Source organism: Dendronephthya gigantea, unplaced genomic scaffold (assembly GCF_004324835.1).
Source record: "Dendronephthya gigantea isolate DGI-Jeju-01 unplaced genomic scaffold, DenGig_1.0 000019F, whole genome shotgun sequence".
Classification (NCBI taxonomy): domain Eukaryota; kingdom Metazoa; phylum Cnidaria; class Anthozoa; order Malacalcyonacea; family Nephtheidae; genus Dendronephthya; species Dendronephthya gigantea.
In genome coordinates, this window is record NW_021163029.1 from 1689689 (window position 1) to 1710201 (window position 20513).

At 35.3% G+C, this 20513-nt stretch overlaps 2 protein-coding genes across 4 annotated transcripts; one reads left to right on the plus strand and one right to left on the minus strand.

The window, feature by feature from the left end:
- The first annotated feature begins 450 nt into the window (after positions 1-450).
- On the plus strand, positions 451-1532 carry LOC114521047. Its single transcript, XM_028541434.1, has 2 exons — positions 451-882; positions 939-1532. Exons 1-2 carry the CDS (start codon positions 451-453, stop codon positions 1530-1532), a joined length of 1026 nt encoding a protein of 341 aa, XP_028397235.1.
- A 2753-nt stretch (positions 1533-4285) lies between these two features.
- Positions 4286-13576, minus strand: LOC114521180. Of its 3 annotated transcripts, none has more exons than XM_028541596.1 (3): positions 13475-13576; positions 5871-6095; positions 4286-5057 (listed from the first exon to the last, which is right to left on the minus strand). In XM_028541596.1, the coding sequence occupies exons 2-3, from the start codon at positions 6088-6090 to the stop codon at positions 4897-4899; spliced, it is 381 nt and encodes a 126-aa protein (XP_028397397.1). In that variant the 5' UTR covers positions 6091-6095; positions 13475-13576; the 3' UTR covers positions 4286-4896. The 3 variants fall into 3 exon arrangements, with proteins under 3 accessions (XP_028397397.1, XP_028397398.1, XP_028397399.1); XM_028541597.1 differs by lacking the exon at positions 13475-13576 and adding an exon at positions 11453-11504; XM_028541598.1 differs by lacking the exon at positions 13475-13576 and adding an exon at positions 9613-9686.
- Positions 13577-20513: the final 6937 nt, after the last annotated feature.

The following is a 20513-nucleotide window of genomic DNA, read 5'->3' on the forward strand; positions in this document are numbered from 1 at the left end:
TTGGACAATGTGGGTGCCGAGGAACTATGGTAAAAACCCCTGGGTACGAGGTTTTGGTACAAGGTAATTGTTATTCTGAAGGACTTCTGTAATAAATGTTTGCATCATTGAGATTATTAGCCCTATTAAATTGCGTATCCATGCACGGTGATTACTTCATGGAGATGATTACTTCATAGATGGAGATGTGCTATAGCTACAGTATAGATATAAAATACAGTATAGATGTAAAATGGTATTACTGCTGTTTGCAAGCTACCATGAGACGTGCTAAATTTTTTATGTTTGTTTACGTTTCAAAACTTCGGGTTTGACCGGAAATCGTTGACGTTTTTAAATAGACCAATCAACGTTTGACCTTGAAACGAACAACGTTTCGCAAGGCTTTACGAACACGTTTCGCGTTTTTAGTTTGACAGTTGCTTTGGCTACTTCCTCTTTTTGTTCGGTATGTATCAAGTTAGCAAGTATGGCAGATCCTATAGAAATGGAAAAGCTGTAGAAGGTGACCTTAGGCGGCTTGTTATTGATAGGTGTCTAGCTGCTGGAGGCGATAGGATTTCGGGGTTTCTTTCAACCTCGTTTACTGCTATCGCACACGAGTTGAAACTAAGTCCAAACACAGTTTCAAAAATTTGGCGACGGTTTTGCGAAAGTAATTCAGAAGATCCCATTCAACGCGGTGGAGATTTTAGCAGCAAATTGACACCAGGAGATCTAGAATTAATCGAGACTCTTACGAAGATACGAGGGTCGATTTCCCTACGAGAACTTTACTCCGTTTTGGATGAACTTGGTGACGTTGGAGGCGACATTTCTCTATCTTCAATTTCGCGAGCAATAAAAAGAAAACTTTTGTCAGGGCATAGTTACTCCGAAAACGTATTACACATGTTGCAAGAGAGCGTTTCACTCCGGAAAACATGTTATATACACAGTTGTTTGTTAATTATCTCTCATCGAAAGATCCAAAAAAAATCAAGTTTTTCGATGAATCAGGAGTGAAAACCCCAGACATTGGCACTCGTCGTTACGGCCACGCGCCTTTAGGACAACGATGCGTCGAAGTAATTAGAAAAATGGAATCCCCAAACATTACTTTAAACTTACTCGTATCATTAGATGGACCGATGTACTTTAATTTGGTTGAGGGCCCAACAAATACTATTCAGTTTCTTAATTTCTTTGCGGAAGCTTCCGAAGCTACTAACTTGATGTCGGAACGTCCCGCCATTGAAGTTGGAGATATCATTGTTATGGACAATTTGGGAATTCATCATTATGACGGCGGTCGTATTTTGGAGGAATATCTTGAAGAAATGGGAGTGGAGCTCATATTCACCCCCACTTACTCCCCTGACCTAAATCCTGTTGAACTATGTTTCGCTAAGGTAAAAACGAAATTGAACGGAGAATTTTCCGATACTGTACATGAAAACCTTAAACTTGCCGTCATGGATGCTGTTGAAACAATAACCCCAACAGACATGGTGGGTTACTACCAGGCTACTTCGTACATGTTCCCACAATGAAACTTACTTGTCAAGTTCACAATTACTAAAATCTAAATTAGTTAGTTTTCTTCAGTTCGTGAACTTTTATGTCAACTACGTGGAAACGTGAAAAATTGGTGAGAGAGTTGTGTTTCTAACTTTTGTAGTCAACGAAATTGAAAACTAATCTGAAATCGACAACGAACCCAAATAATATATAAAATATATTTCAAGTGCATGTTACACTAATTACAGTATGTAATATACTGTAATGAAAAATTTAAATTTAACTCTCAAAACGTCTCAAAACTAGTTTGTGAGTAACATAATAAACAACGTCAACGCAATTATATTAACTATTAACATGGATAGTTAAAAGATTATTATTGTGATTTTATCATCCATGCTATTAAAACCCTGAATGTTTTAAATCTAAACAAAACAAGTTCATTAGACATTACATTACGTTTTAGCTACTTCTTGTGTACATTTGTCGCTACGCTTGATAACCAGTAAAAGAGTTTTTACTAAAGGACAGCAATAGCTCGGCTGTTTCGTTATCATCCCTTTCAATCGTCTGTTCTGGCTGCACTTGGGGTTCGTCCTTGTCTTCGTCAGGCTTTGTTTGCGTATGCATTGCCATTGGTAGCATAGGTACGGCTGTTGGCATCTGTGCAGTAGCGTCAGGAAAAGACATGGGTATAGCTGTGCTAGTTTGGGCATAGCTGGACAAATATTGTTCTGCATTTTGTGCAAAAGGGTTATAAACATTAGTGGGTAACGCGGGAAAGCGTGCGAAAGATGGCGGGTAAACTGGTTGATAAATGACCGTCGGATGGGGCTCGAATGAAGATTTAGATTTAGAACTAGTGTCAAGCATACTTTGCTTCATCACCATACTAAGCTGTTCTTGTTCTTCGTCTTCGTTGCTTGGTGTACTTCGAAAAATCGAACTGCAACGTTCAGACCTCGGTTCAGACGGGAAATTAACACCGTATGTTTCGAGAAGTGGCTTTGTGGGATTACTTCCTTTGGATTTTGTTTGTTTTATGACCATAGAGCTTGATGTTGCGCTTGCTGGTTTTTGATTCAATATCGTACTCAAAATTTCTGACAGCTTGTGCTTCGGGGGTATTTTACCACCGAAGTTCTTTTTGCAATAATCTTCGACGAGGTAAACATGTCTCCGTAAAAGACACCAATTTTTGTGGCCATTGCTAAAGTATTTATCTTCGTCTTCCTGCAAGAGGCTTTCCTCTATTTTGTTTGCAAGTGTTTTCTTTATTTCATTAGATGCATCTTGTTGTTGTGCAATGTTTCTCTCAAGAGTAATGATTTCATGTTTAAGTTTTTGTATGTTGGAACGCAATTGTTTAGTATTGAGTTCGCCAGGGTGCAATTTTTGCTCGCCGCAGCTAAAAACTGACTCGCATTTTCCATACGTACAACAACGCGCTGTGTGGCCAAGCCGAAGATGACAATTACGGCACATATTCCCATCGCCAATATTAGATCTTGCCAGAGAAATCTTATTTTGGGTTACTTCGTCTTCGGTTTCGAGTTCTCGAAGCCTTGACTTTTTGCTTTCCAAGTCGGACTCCATTTTCTTCAAATATCTTTCCAATGGACTATCAAACTTCCTGTTAATACAAAAATCTTTATCGGATGACAATAGTTCCTTATTGCCGGTTCTTGGTTCACTCTGTATATCTAACAGTTCTAGGAGATCTGGATCAGGCGATGTACTAAGAGGTTTCGTAAAGTTTAGTTTTCTTTTAGAGTCGTTTGAGCTACATTGGCGTTTCTTGGCAGGAGCCTCACGGTGATGACTGGTGGGCGTAAAATCGTTGTCAACTCGAATACAGACACGTAAAAGTTCATCATTTTGAGGGATTGGCGAGGATGATTGAGCAGCATCGCTAATATCAGACTGTTTATTCATAGTAACGTATGTACCTTCATCGTCGCGATATTGTAAACGAAGCTTGTCTTCTCCGTCAAAAAACCCACCAACTGCTCCAGAAACCATATTTGATAATTCGTCTAATGTCATCGATGCGAACGCATGTTTAGAAATAATCGTTGTCTTACATCTGTCGTAGCTAGGACCGTATAGTATTTTTATTTGAATATTCATTTTTTTGCTCAAATATATTACTGTATTATGTGCTCTCCAAATTCCAAAAGGCGAAACGTGCTCGCAAAGCCTTGCGAAACGTTGTTCGTTTCAAGGTCAAACGTTGATTGGTCTATTTAAAAACGTCAACGATTTCCGGTCAAACCCGAAGTTTTGAAACGTAAACTAACATGAAAAATTTAGCACGTCTCATGGTAGCTTGCAAACAGCAGTAAAAGCATGTTGCATTGGACGCAAGGAGTTTTCTTAGCTCGTTTTGGTCCAGAAGCACTTGGAAGTGACTTGGGATTACCCTAAATGAACTGAATGTTTGAAATGAACTAGCTTTGCTGTCACAATGCACATATGCAAAGATGAAATATATCCTTCTTATCAACACATGATTATTTTGGCGTTAAGTTCATCACAAAAACGAGTCTCGATATCCTGGGTCCTTGAGCCTCCCTTTTCGTTTTTACATTTATATTTTCGTCTGAAAAAATGCATGCATGTTTTCGAGATGGATGTTTTGATTCCTTGCACGGCATAGCCATAGCGATAATATATATAGCATAACCCGAGAAAGAAAAGTATATCCCATTTATACACCTCATTTATATAGGTCTTACGTATATAGCTGGAAAAGTCTATTCGTGACAGTCCTGTCAACTATGTATGAACCTAATATAAATACTGTATAGCTGGATTTGAGCATATATCATTTAATTTTGTACTACATCTTCAAATATATTCCTCTATCTAGTGATAATAGTAACACTTGCCAATCTCCGCACAGATTACTGTCATTGGAGCGGACTTCATAAACCCACTCCTTCTCAATTTGAATACGTTTGAACTAGAAAGCAAGTATATGCATTAAAACGTATGTTATGTGCTAAGCTGAACTCAATTCGTAATACTCGCAAAGTATTGCAACTCTTATAATTCGGAATTTTCCACTTCACTTTTTCAGCTGCCCTCGATGAATAGTATTAATATTATCGTTTCTTTTTGCTGGAAAATAGACACTAGAACTACTAATATTCTTTGACCGAATGTTAACAGAACTAAAATAAACTAATCATCGATAATCATCACTGATCTTATCGAGTTTGCAGCCAAGGAAAAGAGTGAAGTAGAGAATCACGGACCTAGCTTATTTAAATAAAACCGACCAAACTATTATTCAATTTGTAATTGGATACTCCAAGATCCCTCTATAAGGGAACTATTCAAAAATATACTATTTTCTACGAAAATCTAAAGTTCTCTGTATAATGATCTCTATCAAAAGCATGGATACTCTCGAATTTCATCAATGGAACATCCTTCATTGCAACATTCTTCAACTGCATGGTTAAGTACTGGTCCACTAGTTTCTCCCCATCCTCGTTTTCGTAGCGACCTAATGAAATTTTTGGCAACCCTTGATGGTATCATAGGATGGCCTGTTAATGAAATAATTAATTATAAATTATAGGAGTTTGTCAAAATGAGGTGCATGGGAAAATTTCTTGCAATGAGTTTCCGCTTCCAGTTTATCATTTTTTCCCCATTGTAAATCACAATATGCTGTCGGTAAAAAGTACACACTTCTTTTTTAAATATCACTAAACAACTAAACTAAATATAAATTAAGGAAACTAAATTGCCAAATAGACACCAAGAGAAGTTGATTTGTTCTGCACAATTTTTCGTCAGCATGATGAAGGGGAAACGGGCTTAACTGTGCCTAATTTTTATCATTTTCGTGTCGGTCCAAACTCCAAAAAGACCAAAAACCTATAATTTAATACACTTCATCGCATCGGTATAACACGAAGTCCGCACAACGCTATTCCAAATTTCTCAAAGTGTTTTACTCAGGTTTAATATCGCCAAAATTAAACCTTATCTAAAATTCCCGAAAAAGATTGTCTCCATATCAATCAATACAGCTTTATTGGAATTCTGAATTTAGTATTCTGTGTGACTAGATACACGAAGTCACTGATCGATACATAGCTTTAGTGCATGATATAGTGCAGGAAGCGTAACTCCGGCCAAATTTATGACTGCTCCAAAAATCCCAATTCTACGTCTTTTTTAAAACGTACGTGACCCGTTTGTGGTCGTCCTTTTACGTGTCCCTAAGGCGAGCTGTTTATTCTCTCCTATACATCACTTATGTTTTACTTCAATCACCCACCTCTTCTCTTGCGAATAAGACCGAATCGAACTATGACAAATTTTGAGCATGCCCATGCACTCGAATCACCCACCTCTTTTATCCAGCGCTTCAACGACCCCCTCTGAACTGCTCACAACCGAACTACGACATGTCGCTAAATCATGATTGCAGCATTTATCAAATGCATGGAGAAAATCGTCGCCACACAACTTGTACAATGGACCTGGCTTATTTTGTTCATTTTGGCCGCTTTCTGACACGACGATGATCAAGAGAATTGTTGCAAAAGCGATCAGTGTATTTACAGCCATATCTCCTGAAAAATGAACAAAAATATTTCGATCAGATGATTTATGGATCTTCAAGGTTGACCGTTGACAACTCTAATGCAGTCAACACTGTGTTGCGATTGAAATTGCTATACGCCATGTCTTCAACATCGCTCGTATGTGGATATCATTCCGATATATCAGTCTCTTTAAAGTCTTCTCCCTTGTTGGCAAGATTAAATACTAGAGCCCAGTGAACTCTATATATAGAGTTCATTGCCATAGAGCCTACGTAAGACTATAGCCTGCATTGCAGCGGTCCCTAAAATTGGACAGGCTACGTAAGACATGCAAACACGTCATCTTGATGCAAATAGTACCTCGTACTGCATGTGTAAATAATAAACTGATGGTTTTTGACTGATTGTTGTCACCCTTAATCAATAACGTTACTATAGTTTCCTAATACAAAGAAAAAATCGTATTATTTTGCAAACTTTAATAGTAAGACCTAGCTCTGACTATAATAATTATTATGTGGATAACTTTCAGTCATAAATATAAACTATAATTCGAAATGTCAGAAGTTGCCCCAAACCCGGCTTTTTTGGTCCATGGCCAGAAAATTCGGACATAATTAACATTCTACTTCCGCCTAAATTTGCATATGGTGTCAAAATAAAGCTTCGTGAGTTTATAGTAAACTGTAATGTGCACAGTACTAAACGCTAAAAATACACCTTTAGGTAGGTCAATTATAATTTGCCTTAATTACTCGTTGCAGAGCAAGTTAATCTTAATATTTTTATATAGTATTTCAAAATATTTTATCAGTATTCGTCCTGCATTTTCAAAAAAAAGTTTGATTATTTATCACGTTGAATACCATATAAAACAAAAACCGTAATAGCGTATAGAAATAAAATAAAAATGCAGAGCCAACATAAACCTTTACCAGCAAAATATTACCTCAGGATCTTTAATATGACACGAATTACAAGAAACAACCAGGGCAAATTGCAAAGATGCAATGATTTTCTTAAATTTTGCGAAATTTAAGAATGCGCAATATAATTTATAGTTCTGCAAACGAATAATATTTGAACAGATATGCAAATTTGCTACGGCAATCTGCATATTCGATGTCCGCAATTTCTGGCCATGCATTACCACAATCTAGCAATTTAGCTTTTTGCATGCATGACGATGTTTCTTTCAATAATGGGTCAATTAATAAAAAGATTGACTGCGAATTGGCACTTTTAGTGTGAAATAGTTTAGCAAACACAGTTGTTATTGACTTAGAATTGACAAATGATTTATTTATAGGTATTGTTTGCACATGCATTCATTTTCCTTGGGCCTTGTTTAACAAGCAATTCCCTTAAACAACAATATATTGCAGAAAATTATATATCCGAGTGAGTGAAAAAGTCTATCAAAACAGTACACTAGCTATATATTAATTTTAAAGTAAAATTTGGTCACATAACCCAATAAATTTAAAGAAGATATACGCATGCATGGAGTTTGCTGATTGACACGCTATATGTAGGCAATATCGAAATATATTTATATACTGTTTACTCTATGATGATACGAATTGAAAAAATGTATGACTATATAAACCATGTTGTATTGAACTATATATATCCTAAATAATGAAGTCAAAATTTCTAACGTGTTTAATTTTTTACTGTCTTTAATCCATTTGGCCTACGACATGAATAATCCAGACTTATATCAATAGGGTAAATATGTTTCTTTCAATAAACACCAAGCTAGCACTAAAGTTCATTTACAGTTTGGTTTCACGATACTTATATACTGAGAATTTTTCACCGTAACGTGATTGAATCAAATAATTTAACAATGTTATATCGACGGGCTATACGAAATGCTGACCGGACATTGTAAAAAGGTTTTGAACACCCAATAATTACATGGTCAGACAAAGTCCATTTAAATTTTCGAGTCTTATGCATAGATTGCATAATAGAGTTCATAGTTGATAGGAAATTTACCACGACCATAATCCACATCATATAGGATTAAATGAAATTTCATATTTTCATATTTCGGTTCTTGTTTTATATACAAGTGTCATCTGCCCCTGAATGAAGTGAAATAAGGCATGCACGCAACGTTGCACCACGCTTTTCTTAATATCCTTGCTAGCTTCTTGCAAATAATTAATCAAGTTCAATTACATGCCGTCATATTAAGATAAAATCATCTTCAAATATGCGTTAATAACATGGGAACTACCGACCACGCACGCATGGCTTACAAACAGAACTGCTGATGTCATTAATGTCTAACTGATCGAGGCTTTAAATCATTATTTAATATTAATTATTAAAACATAATTGCATGAAAGCTAAAGAGGGTACGATAAACTATTTTTGCCGACAGAACCAGTTTTCCACTTTATCCACAACAAAACCTGGCGATTAGATTAGTCAACAGCCAATGGAACAAGAAAATTAAAACTCAACGTGTACATGCATCAACTGACAACGTAACCAGCGTAGGCCTATCATTTGTTATAGCCCATGCTCTTAAACAATTTTAGAGTATTCATATGGTTTGGTTTGCGCGGGTGGGTGTGGATCCCTATAAAACGCAAAATATTCAGATATATATACGCGGGAAAGCGTAAACTTTTGAATAAAACGAAGTGTTTTCCGATAATACAAACGAATGCGGATACGAATAAAAGGGGTTCGATTTTGTTTTGTTGAGGTATCTATAAATAAGTTTTTTACGTTTGTATAAGTTGACATAGCGGGAAAGTGAAAATAGTTTCCATATTATTTTCTTATGCTACCAAAATGTTTTGCCTTTTGGTTATCAACTGGGAGCATTCATCGTGCTTACCATTATCTACCGTGAACCGTAACGCGGTTCTGAAACTACTGTATAATATAATGAAGTAGTGAAAAAAGAGTGCTACAAACTGTTAGTTATATCGGAAGATATCTCTGTTTATATAGCCTGTCGAATTGAATTTCAGCTTATATATAGCATCATCATGCATCTCCTGTATATAGATCCGACTCGATATATAAGTATTTTAGTTTCAAAATCGGGTCACAATTCAATGCATACATGTACTATTTCACATAAGGCATTTAACGAAAAAACGGAGTTTAGTCTTTCGGGCGAAAACTAAAGCACATTATTGAAGCAAGCACATTATGTATTATATACGTATAGCTACGTCACGTCACTTTTTCATCAATTTTTTACTAATCACTATACACGGCCGTATATATAATCTCCAATAATTACATGATTTTACTGAATGTTGAACCCAACTTACTACAACTGATAGGCTTCTTGTAGGGCTTTATAACGAGTCTTTTTTCGAAAGTTTTATCCGGCATGGGAAAAATATGACCGCTTTAATAGCATGCACAATAGATTTTTTATACTATATAGATACGTCTTAATTATACTAAACTACGTCGAATTGTCAGTATGTGCATAAACTCCTTGCATTTTTTTGCATGGTTGAATAGTAATACTGCGATGTAGTGAATAACTCACCTAACTTCTTACCTTGTATTGTGTGTCTTCTAAACTGACGATTTCAAAATATTTGCTTATTTTGGGATCCCATGGATGATGCAAGCTTTTATATGCATGAGCTCTCAGCCTGATGTGTTTTTTTCTATTTGTTAGTAATATTTTTTTAAAGATAAATTTCACCTGCTAATGGCAAACTCATTTATCATGACATCTATATATATATTAGACCGATTATTGATTTTTACAACAGAAAAAACTATACAAAGAAATACGTGTTTCCTCGACATCATCTTCCTTGATAAAGGACAAGCCAAAATCCGAGTTTGCCGAAAAGTTAATTTCAATTAAAAAATATATTTTAGCTGTAGTATTTTACCTTCGTTTTGTGATTATAAACACAAAGCTTGGAACACAATGTAATTACAAAGAATTTGATATTTCACCGAAATCTTTTTACAATGATTTGTCTTAAATTGTGCGGTTTTCATAAAGATTTCTGGAATTTTCTCTTAATTTTGCCCATACATCTTTCATGGATTAAACGCCTCTCAAACATTATATTGAATGAAGCATGTGGTGCGGTTAAAAAAAGGTATTAAGTCATGTCAAAGAATAGGAATCATGCATGCAGTTTAATTGTTCAACTATCTCAAATTTTTATCGATCGTCTATTTTCGGTGACATGATGTAACCAGTTGGTGTTAGTGTTGAGCCTTGAAGACTATCGACTTTTTCAGTAGTAATCAAATAACATGGGTATATTGGTAAAAATAATCAAGAGCATAAGGAAGAATCAAATACCCATTTAATTGCTTTCTCAAAACACGATAATGTCTGCATGTCGGATCATTAATTCTATCGCACTGCATGTACAAAAGGTCACTCTCCAGAACGTGTTAAGAATCTAGCTATATAATTTATTGCCCTCATTATATTTGCTTTTCTTTCATACACTTTCAATTTGCGCATTATTATCGAAATAGTTCTCTTTAGGCCTATATATGTATACAAATTCTATATAACTTTGCAGTGCACGTAATTGTGCCGATCAGCGATCCTCTATAATGTATTGCAACATTTCTGGGGCGATTGCTTAATTTATATATATGCTACCAATCAGTGATCAAACTAAGACGCCAAGCGCAAATTCGGCTATATTGTGACATCTTATGCCACAATTCTCATTATAGAGATACACTGTACGCAATCATCTCGTGGTCTCGGGAGAGTCGTCGTCATGGGCCAACAAGTCGACTGGAAAATTAAATCACATGCATGCAGCTATAGGTATAGTGTGAAGACAATTAAGCGTTGCCGGAAAATTCTTTAGCCACAGGTCACAGCGTTATCACGCAGCTGGTCAAGTCGAATATCGCTGTGTGATTGCATGTGCATGGGTAAGGTGGGTTGGTCTTAATGATGAACTATTACTAACCCGTGACCCTCAAAATGATTTGAAATTTTATAAAGACATTTCGAACCTACACTACGGGATCATCGTCGGAATACATTATACATGCTTGCATGCATGGGAGGCATGTGGCATTGAGAGGTTTTTAGTCAGTTTAACCACTGATAAACTTGCTATTATTATAGGCAAAGGGTTAAATGTTAGTTCTGTATCGACCTTTAACTTCTAAACAACCCCGGCCAGAATATCCCGTGGACATGCACTAAAGTATCTTTTTATTTTAGCCTAAAGTTACAGAATCAGATAGCTATACTGTATATCAAAATGAACGGCAAAATGAATTTTTCAAATGTAAAATCTTTAAGTAAAACAAGTCTATATGCCCGGCAATGCAACGTTGTGTAAGACTTAATTAGAAAGTTGTTACATATAAAAATTTATGTAATCGGGCCTGCTTACCTGAGTTCTAACTATCACTGCATGGTAATTAAGGTGAAGTATATATATATATATATATATGCTATGGTCTTCTATAACAGAGATCACGCAGAGATCAAGGCCACACGGATTTGATAAACCACACTTTCCGTTGTATATTTGAAATAAAAATTTGAATTAATTTCTGAGCCCAATATAACTGTGTTTGTTTAAGTTAACAAGTAACTCTTTCTATAGACTCTGAGAGGCCAACTGCGCATAAATTAAACATTCATCGTCCGCTATGGATTTCAAATTAAAATTAAACGACCAGCTGCAGGGATGCCGAAGATTATTTTCATTTTATATTTTTTTACAGGTAACAACACTTGATCGTAGAGAGGCTATAGCATCGGTATAAATATTTAAGCTCTGTAACAAAGCATCATTGTATCCGTGTGTACATGCACAAGCTGAGATAATTGTATAGTTACATATATAGTTTGAGATAAAATCCCTAATGGCCGTCATTGCAATTTTGTGCCATAGATATGCGCTCAAACAGTTCACTTGCCTTTTGCCAAAACGTATACGCAGGCATGATACATTGATACTCTTTGCTACAGTAATTTATGCAATGAACAGTCACGCATGCTAAGTGATTTCTGATATACAAAAGCTTCATATAGGACGTACATGGTATATTATAAAACAAATATATTTTTAATGTATATAATTCGGTGCCGTTATAAAAGATGCATGGGCGATGTCTATATACAAATTCTGTATTCTATACAATCTAAAGTATTTTATTCATTTATTGTGTAGGCGTTACTATGTCTGTAGTTACTAGTAATTTTTCAGCCTTGGACTTACCGACCTCGAAGCAGCTTAAAAAGCAAGCCGACCTGCATTATCCAGACAATAAGAGATGTTTACCCACTAATCCGTTCTTATCACATATATATTTCATTTAGCATTTAGGTCGTGGGTAAAATGAAAAAAATTAATCCAAGTGTTATAATGCTGCATTATGTTGAATTAGAAAGTATGGGGGAGGTAATTTTCTCAAGAGGAAAGGTATTGGATCCACAGTAATCGTCGTATATGTCGTGACTGATATCAGTTGTTCGTAAGTAGTGACTTTCATGAACACGCAATGTTTGGTATAGCTCACTTGCTTTGTTATTGAACATATGGATTATAATTTGCGGCGTTGTCCAAATGATGTTCACACCACGTAATTATACTCCGGTAGAATTAGGAAGCTTATTATACCGCACCAATAGAATTCGGGTTAAATCGCACTTATGTATGTTAAAACCTATATATATATATTCAAATGGTGACGTTTCGAATCATTAAGTCAACGGTAGCATTACTAAGTTGCAATTCCGGTTTTCTAACGAATGTCAAACAAAAGCGTAATATATATGAAAAATAGCACTGTCTTAAGAGGTAGACCAATTCTGCACGAGAGTCTTATTTCAAAAAAATTAGCAGCCGGACATGTAGAATAAAATTACAGGATTTCGAGACTCTGTCTAGTGCAATATTAATATATGTGTGCATAAGTACTGGCACTGGTTCACCCAGGCAAGAGATTTTTCATAAAAAAAACATAGTCATAGAGGTGTAATATTTCAATTACTGGTGGTGTGGTTTAACTTTAAAATTAAAGTAAAATAAAGGAGTTTTAGATCGCTTTACCCGCAATGTGCACATTTCAATATATATATTAAAAAATTTTGATGCCTTGATAGCGTCTGAAACAAAAATTAAACAGTTAAATAACCTATAATTTGCATTTACTATAATACACGGGCATCTTATTGCATGTTAATTTGTTAACTCAATAATAATAATAGGCCGCTCATTTAAAATCTATTGTGCTAACATTTTCCTTCCTTATTTAAATTTATGGACGCCAAACATTTAAACTTCGGGCATATTGCATCGAGCTTTCGGCGAGCATTGGCAATGTTTGAAATTTAACGGCAAACAACTTTAAACTAGGGATGCAATCTAGCATAACAGGCATGCACTAATCAAATTCACACTTACTCTTTTAGTTCTTGGTTTAATAATGTGTAATTCTAATTTGTTGAAATGTAGCAATTGAGTTCTTGCAACTGAGTTCTTTCCACCACGGCAGCCAGCTCTGAATAACCCCAACGGCTTTTGTCTCGGTATTTTAAACAAATTATGCCGTTATTATGCATATTCATTAGAAAAAAATGAGGAACTAACTGTTTGCTATATATCATAATTTGATTATTCGTTATCAAGAGCATCTTGAAACAAAACCCGGATATCTTTGCTGTCATCGAGGGCATTAATGCCCATAAAACTTGCATAAACCTGCATGATATTCTACACGAACGTGATGATTTCAACACTAATCTTACACACACATTTCAAACGTAGGTGTTAAAGTATAGTAATTTTGCCTTTGTTTGTCAGATAACTCAAACATTTATTTTAGGCGCATGTATAATATAGCATGTGAATTACCGTGTTTTGTCGTCAAAATGAGATGAAATATTGCTAAAGACGTGAGGTGCAGTTCGTAGTACCTATAGTATTACATGCATAATAAGTTTTTTTGGCAGAGCGGCTATATAGGTATGAATAATTAATTTTTTGTGTTGGAGCATAGTAATCCTAAATGTGTGAATCGACCCTACCCGCCCTGGTTTCTTGAGTAGTAGATTAATCATACAACGATTTCAATGTAATTTATAGACTTATGCATGGTGTTGGTGTTATAGTTCATGTCTTAGAATTACGTTTTGTACAATATCGGCAGTGCTAGCACAATATCAATCGTATTTTGATCATTGAAGTAGCCGTAATTAACACTCATTTACTTCATATCCTTCATTAAGATCCGTATAGACAAGTTGAAAATTATATCCTGTCATAAGAATTTGCTGTGGAGTGTTCTTTGGTGTGGGCAACAGGGCTTGGGAATATTTTTCTTATATTCTTATAATTCTTTTGCGCACGGCCTGGCATTCAAGGCCTCTATACTGTAGTGCAGTTTATTTTAAAGTTCCACTTGATGTCGTATCGTGTGAAATCATTGGCATCATATATGCCTGACGATACTGTAATATTGTGCAAATGAGCTGAAACAAATGCTTATAGATAATTATCTTCACTTAGGATAGGCATTCACGATTTTTGGCGAACCCAAAGAAAAAGAGGATGGATCTGAGATAACTGTAAATTCATTTATTTTACGTCAAACGATTGATAAAAGAAAGAGACAGGCATAATAAACATGTAATGGCCCATAATTATTTTTTACCTACGATAAACAGAAAAAAAACGTGATGGGCTGCATGCCTTTGTACAGTGAAGATAAATTGTCTATGCATGCTCACATGACAAAAGAAGTACCACAACTGGCACCACACTATTTTTCATTTGCTTAAAATTGGCTTGTGCTCATAGAATCAAATTGAATCGGCTGAACTTTCGAGGTGTAAGCGCATCAGATCTTAATTGCTTTGTATGATTCGTATAATTCGCTAGCTTTTTAGTTGTGTTTTGATTAATCAAACAATGAACAGTGTATATGCATGCACAGGGCAAAAAAAAACAACTAAATGCCTTTCATATTCAAATTTGCTGCGAACTTATGTTTGCCTTAAATTGACAATTCCCTCTTTTTCAACAGGACGCAGTTGACTATACGGTTTTATTATCTCCCTTACGATTAAGACGCAGGAATCGCAGGATTAAGGGAATTAACAAGATTTACACGTTTAATAAATTAATGAGCTCCGGGTAAATCACAACCACTATGCAGTAAATATTTTTATCACCTTTGAATTATATAACTGTGCAACTATACCTTAGCCGGTATACGTAAATTCTAGAAGGGTCTTAATTTCGAGTGCAGTTATACACACTTCAAATTCAAGCCAGGAACAGTTGACGGAAAAATGAGTCAACTATCGGTCCTCCGCGGCACTAATCGAACATGCGCTTTCGCGATTCCGGTGCAATGCTCTTGCCAGGCTTGAATTTGAAGTGTGTATAATTCCACTCGAAATTAAGACTCTTTGAACTTCTAGAACTTACCTGCATCTAGTGCAGTACCAAAAATCATAATAGTGTGTATCTATAAGCCTTATATGTTTCACCGAATGAATGTGCTTATACTGATATTGAATAAATGAAACTTATTCTAAGTCATATTTGCAAACATGGCCGTATAACTGACATTACTTTCTAAAGAAAGTAAATGCACAGCAAAATTTTTGTGCCATAAATAGCTGGGACAACTTTCAATTAGCTTTCCTCGTGTGCTCCGATCGCAACAAAAGCCTACATATAATTAATATACTAATCTAGAGTTGTAAGCACTGAAATTCCATAACTTCATGAATTGTTGACATTAGTATATATTCATTTCTTACAGCTAGGAAAATATCGAGTTTTTTATAGTTATTTTGACATCCTTCATATAGTCATGGATACTTCAAGTCGTTTTGCAAGAACTGAAGAGCTTGCATCACGATGAGTCATATTTGAAGTAGCCAAATGATGGGATGACCAGGAGATAAACTCTTATATGTGAGTCATATATGAACCGTCAAGGTGTTCGTAAGCACGTCGTTTGAGTCTATATTTTTGGTATGAATTGTCTTATACTTACATTCGATTAAAATTTACATACATACTGCATGGCAAATTATGTAAAATATACGTCTTTAAGAAAAAAATGGTAGGTGAAAAAAACGATAGAGGATGTAAGAGCACGTCACATGTTGAACAGAAGATAATTTATGTTTTACTTGTAAATAGATTTGAGGGCAAACAGGCTTGGTAAATAATGTCACTTTTTACGCAACGCGTTAGCGTGACTTGCATTTTAATGACGTGTTTCAGTATTAGTATTAAGCTCTAAAAGATCAATGTGAATTTTCTAGGCTTTTTAACAAAGAAATCATATGTTTTTACCCACGAACATTTAGGTGATTGTTTGTTAGGAAGACAATTATAGGAGTGTTGGCACCCAACCCCAGTATGCGTTTATGGATCGTTATCTTGATCGTAAGACTGATCTTTTTAGAGCTTACTCTGTCAAGTTGATTTATTCACAAAACCCACAACCTCAGAGAACAAAAAAGGACGTGTTAATTAGAACAAAAGGTAGATGACACGTTACTTGTTGACAACTGAATAATGCAATCACTGGAAATTCATTTAATAACATTATTCCTGTATTCATTTTAATCATTTATTAATTTTGTTTCTCCAGTTTTAAGATTTAGCCACACTATCGCGGTTGAAATTGGCCAATGAAAATGTTTGGCAGACTAAATAATTTATAATAAGACTAGTGTGGTATAACAACTGCCTAAAATAGGAAAAATATTCTCGACGTTTCGAACTAGGGACGGCGAAGGCCGTCAACAATTTATTAGTTTCTATCTGCATGATGCCATTTTAGCTACTTTTGATTCACACACGATTTTGTATCGTTATCGGTATTATAAGGATCGTTAGAACTGAACCACATATACTCTATGCTATTTTGATCCATAATCTAGAAAACCAAAGTTACCAAACCTTATCATTGCTCGTATAGCATTAACTTTATTCCAAACCCCCATCTGCTGCAGTATGTTTATTATATATTCTATACATGCAGCTGTGAGAACGATTGAAGTGTGCGTATTTCAGGCTATGTTTAGACTAAACTCAAATTATCGGCCCGGCACGGCCCGGCTAAAATGGGTACCCGAAGCAAGTTCATCCGTGCTGCAATAAATCTGAGTACGGGTACCAATTTTAGCCGTGCGGTGCCAATAAATTGCACGAACGTACTGTAAACGGGATTATGATAGACATGTGTCAGTGTGGGTGAGGAGTTTTATCGCGATTCATAAAATCCCAATATCTGCTAATGGCAGTCTGTTTGGCTGTTTCGCACGATATGTGCATGCCATGAATCGAAACATCACAGGGGCTGACTTAATTAATTGACAAAACACGCAAACTAAAGCATATATTTTAACCATCAATTAAACGCTACCTATATATAAGTTTAGAAGACTTTATATTCAGGAATCGCACTATAAACATGTCAATATCGTCATGTCTGCTTTTATATTTATATGATCTTCATTATATACTGCAAGAATTTTGTTTATCATTCTTCATCTCTTTCGCGTGTTTTAGAGTTTTTGTCGACTTTAACGACCATCTTTTCAGTCCTATATCATGGCGAAATTCTGTTCAATATATTCTGGCGAAATGTTATCAATTATCCATAAAATTTACACATTAAACATCTTCTCATCATCATCATCATCTAGGCCTATTGCGCCAATAAGGCGCACATGAAACATCTTCTAAACATCCCAAAAAGGTAAAATATTACTTGATGGATATACTGGGCGACTATAGACTTTGAAACTCAAACACTGATGTAGGGCATTACATCTGAATGCTATGACATTATTTTGCAAGTTGTATCAGGTTGAGACTTGAGAATTCAGTATTTTAGCGTCTTCTCGGACGAGAAAACCAGGCTTCGAATATCGAGCATCTTTCAGCTAAATTTTACAATGACTCATGATTAAATCAAAGTTCTAGAATGAGTAGAATCTAAAAATATAAACAGACTGAGCTAGCTTTGCATATTAACGGTTAAATTGCATGGTGGATGCGTACAGATCCGGAAAATTGCTCAGTTGAACAATATCAAAGCTCACACGCATTATGCGAACAACTTAGACAAGAATAACAATCTCTATATGGGATTAAACACTTGAGTGTCAAACCTTTCATGCAAGAATTCAATATCATTAACAAAAACAAGAAAATGCCATGCTTTCTGTTGCCCGTTCCTTCAAAATGTTGAACTGTAAAATGAACTAGTGCAGGATTCAATGCTAGATATTGAGAGTATGCAATGAGAAAAGAAAGACTGCATGCATATATAGGGGGGTGTAGGCTGAATTCAACTCTATTCTCAACATTAAGTAAACTTGGCGGACTGCATACAGGAGTTGTGTGAACATGCTCCAAACAGGTTATTTAGACCGACAGTAAATTAAATTAAGGTGGACAACCCTATTTGCTGACATTACCATTTGCAGTTCAATGTATATTTACGATGTTCACATGCACTAATCTGTCGTAGCTATATTTGCAATATTACGCGTGATGCATGATTTAAAGAGCCTTTGGCTATGGCTCAAATATTAAAAGACTGTTTGTGCATTCACTAACAAAGTTTAGTAATGCTCTTTATACATCATTTTAAAGAGTCCCTTTGTTGGCACGTTCTAATCGAAATGCGCCTTCCTTATAAACAACGCCAATATTTTTTCATCTGCAAGGCTTCCGTATCAACGACTCTAACAAAGAGCTAGCAATATTTGTGTTTGTTCAATACCGGTAGCGAGACATCCCAAACTATAAAATCTTCCTAAATATACAAGACGCCTTTTACTATAATAGCTATAATTATATATATAAAATAATTATGAAAACCGAGTGAGTTTAATATAAAAATCAGTCATAATACATGCAATAGGTTAAACCTATTGGAACTACGATTACTTTATATATGCTGAGCATTAATAGGTTAGGTGGTAAGTCCCACAGATTATAATACTGACCAAAGTTTGCCATGTATATTCCTGAAAAGTGCAACCATGTGGAATAAGCCCGTTTATACTTAACCTACAGAGTTTCTTTCGAAATGAATATGCATGTGCTTATTTCACATTGAAAAATCATTTCAACTGAACGAAATTCTCGTAGAAAATATGACATTGGCTTTATGCCAACAACGACGGCCAAATTTTAGTGGGATGTGAGCGATTTGTTACTTAGATGTTTTCGACCTTGTAATTTACATAATTATATATAAAGACTGAGATGTATATAAATGTCTTAGGAGAGAGTCTGGAGACTAGAACGATCTCGATTGTCCGGGACTATATATAATTATTTGAAAAGCTGCATGTGAATGAAGAAATATTCATTTCGTGGAAAGCAAGAAGAAATTCAGAACAAATAAAAATTGAAGCTATTTGGGTCTCTTTTTAGTGTATGAGTGACTATAGTTGCTTCAAATTTCAAATTTTCCCGCTAGGGCCAATCAAATTCAAAACAAAGTTGTCGGAAATCCGGGAAGCATGCATTCTCTTCAACCGAACTACTCCTCATATGATATTCTTGTCGCATTTTTAAGCTAGAAAACAGGAAACGTGACCGTGAAATTTTAAAACAATTTCAAAATTTAATAGTCAGTAATGTTAAACGTAAGTCTTGATTTTGTAGAATCGTTATTATATATATTGCGCAGTTTCCTACTTGAAAAGCTGGCATGACTAGCTTTTGAACAAGGCTCCTTCGCGTACACGCGAGCAAATAAAACTTGTCAAGGAAAACTTGCTCGTCTGTACGGGGCTTTAATTTTACAATAAGCAGTTATTTAACATCTTATTAAGTTCACCTCTTTTCATTGGTTGTTTTTCATCACGTGGTGTTAAAAATTTCCATGTTACTACTATTTACCATCTTACAGTCTAGCAGTGCAAATACATTTTCCATTACACGGTTACTTTCACTAGATTCCATCACTCACAATATTAACCGTACCGTGGCCGATGAGATTATCATTTATAAACGTTAATTGTTTACTTACTGGATAATTTGATAACGTTAGAATTGACCATAACAAAAAAGATGGCGGATGTATATTTTACCAGAATGCATTGTGGTCGAAAATCGTTTAAAAAAGCGAACTGACGTCTTTTAAAGGACAGGCATAAAACAGGAAGTTATTTTCTTCGCTGTGTTAAAATTTCATGTCATTAGGAGTTTTTCTTGCCATCTTTTTTCAGTCAATCATTCTTAATGCCCGCAATGCATTCTGGTAAAATGGACATGCTGCCATCTTACGGTCAATTATTTGGTGTTATAAAACAAATAATGAATGTTCTCATTCATTCTATTCGTGGAAGGATAAAAGATTTGCACTCATGACAAATCACAATTAATACACTTATATCATTAACAAAGCATTGACAATGCAAGCACTCAGATGAACAAAGCAGTGACAGTGCAT

Excerpts from the sequence above, each read along its gene's own strand:
- LOC114521047 (XM_028541434.1), top strand. The coding sequence starts at position 451 with ATGTATCAAGTTAGCAAGTATGGCAGATCCTATAGAAATGGAAAAGCT. Across the intron at positions 883-938 it reads GGCATAGTTACTCCGAAAAC|TTGTTTGTTAATTATCTCTC; the intron begins GTATTACACATG and ends TTATATACACAG.
- LOC114521180 (XM_028541596.1), bottom strand. The coding sequence starts at position 6,090 with ATGGCTGTAAATACACTGATCGCTTTTGCAACAATTCTCTTGATCATC. Across the intron at positions 5,058-5,870 it reads TGAAGCGCTGGATAAAAGAG|GCCATCCTATGATACCATCA; the intron begins GTGGGTGATTCG and ends TTTCATTAACAG.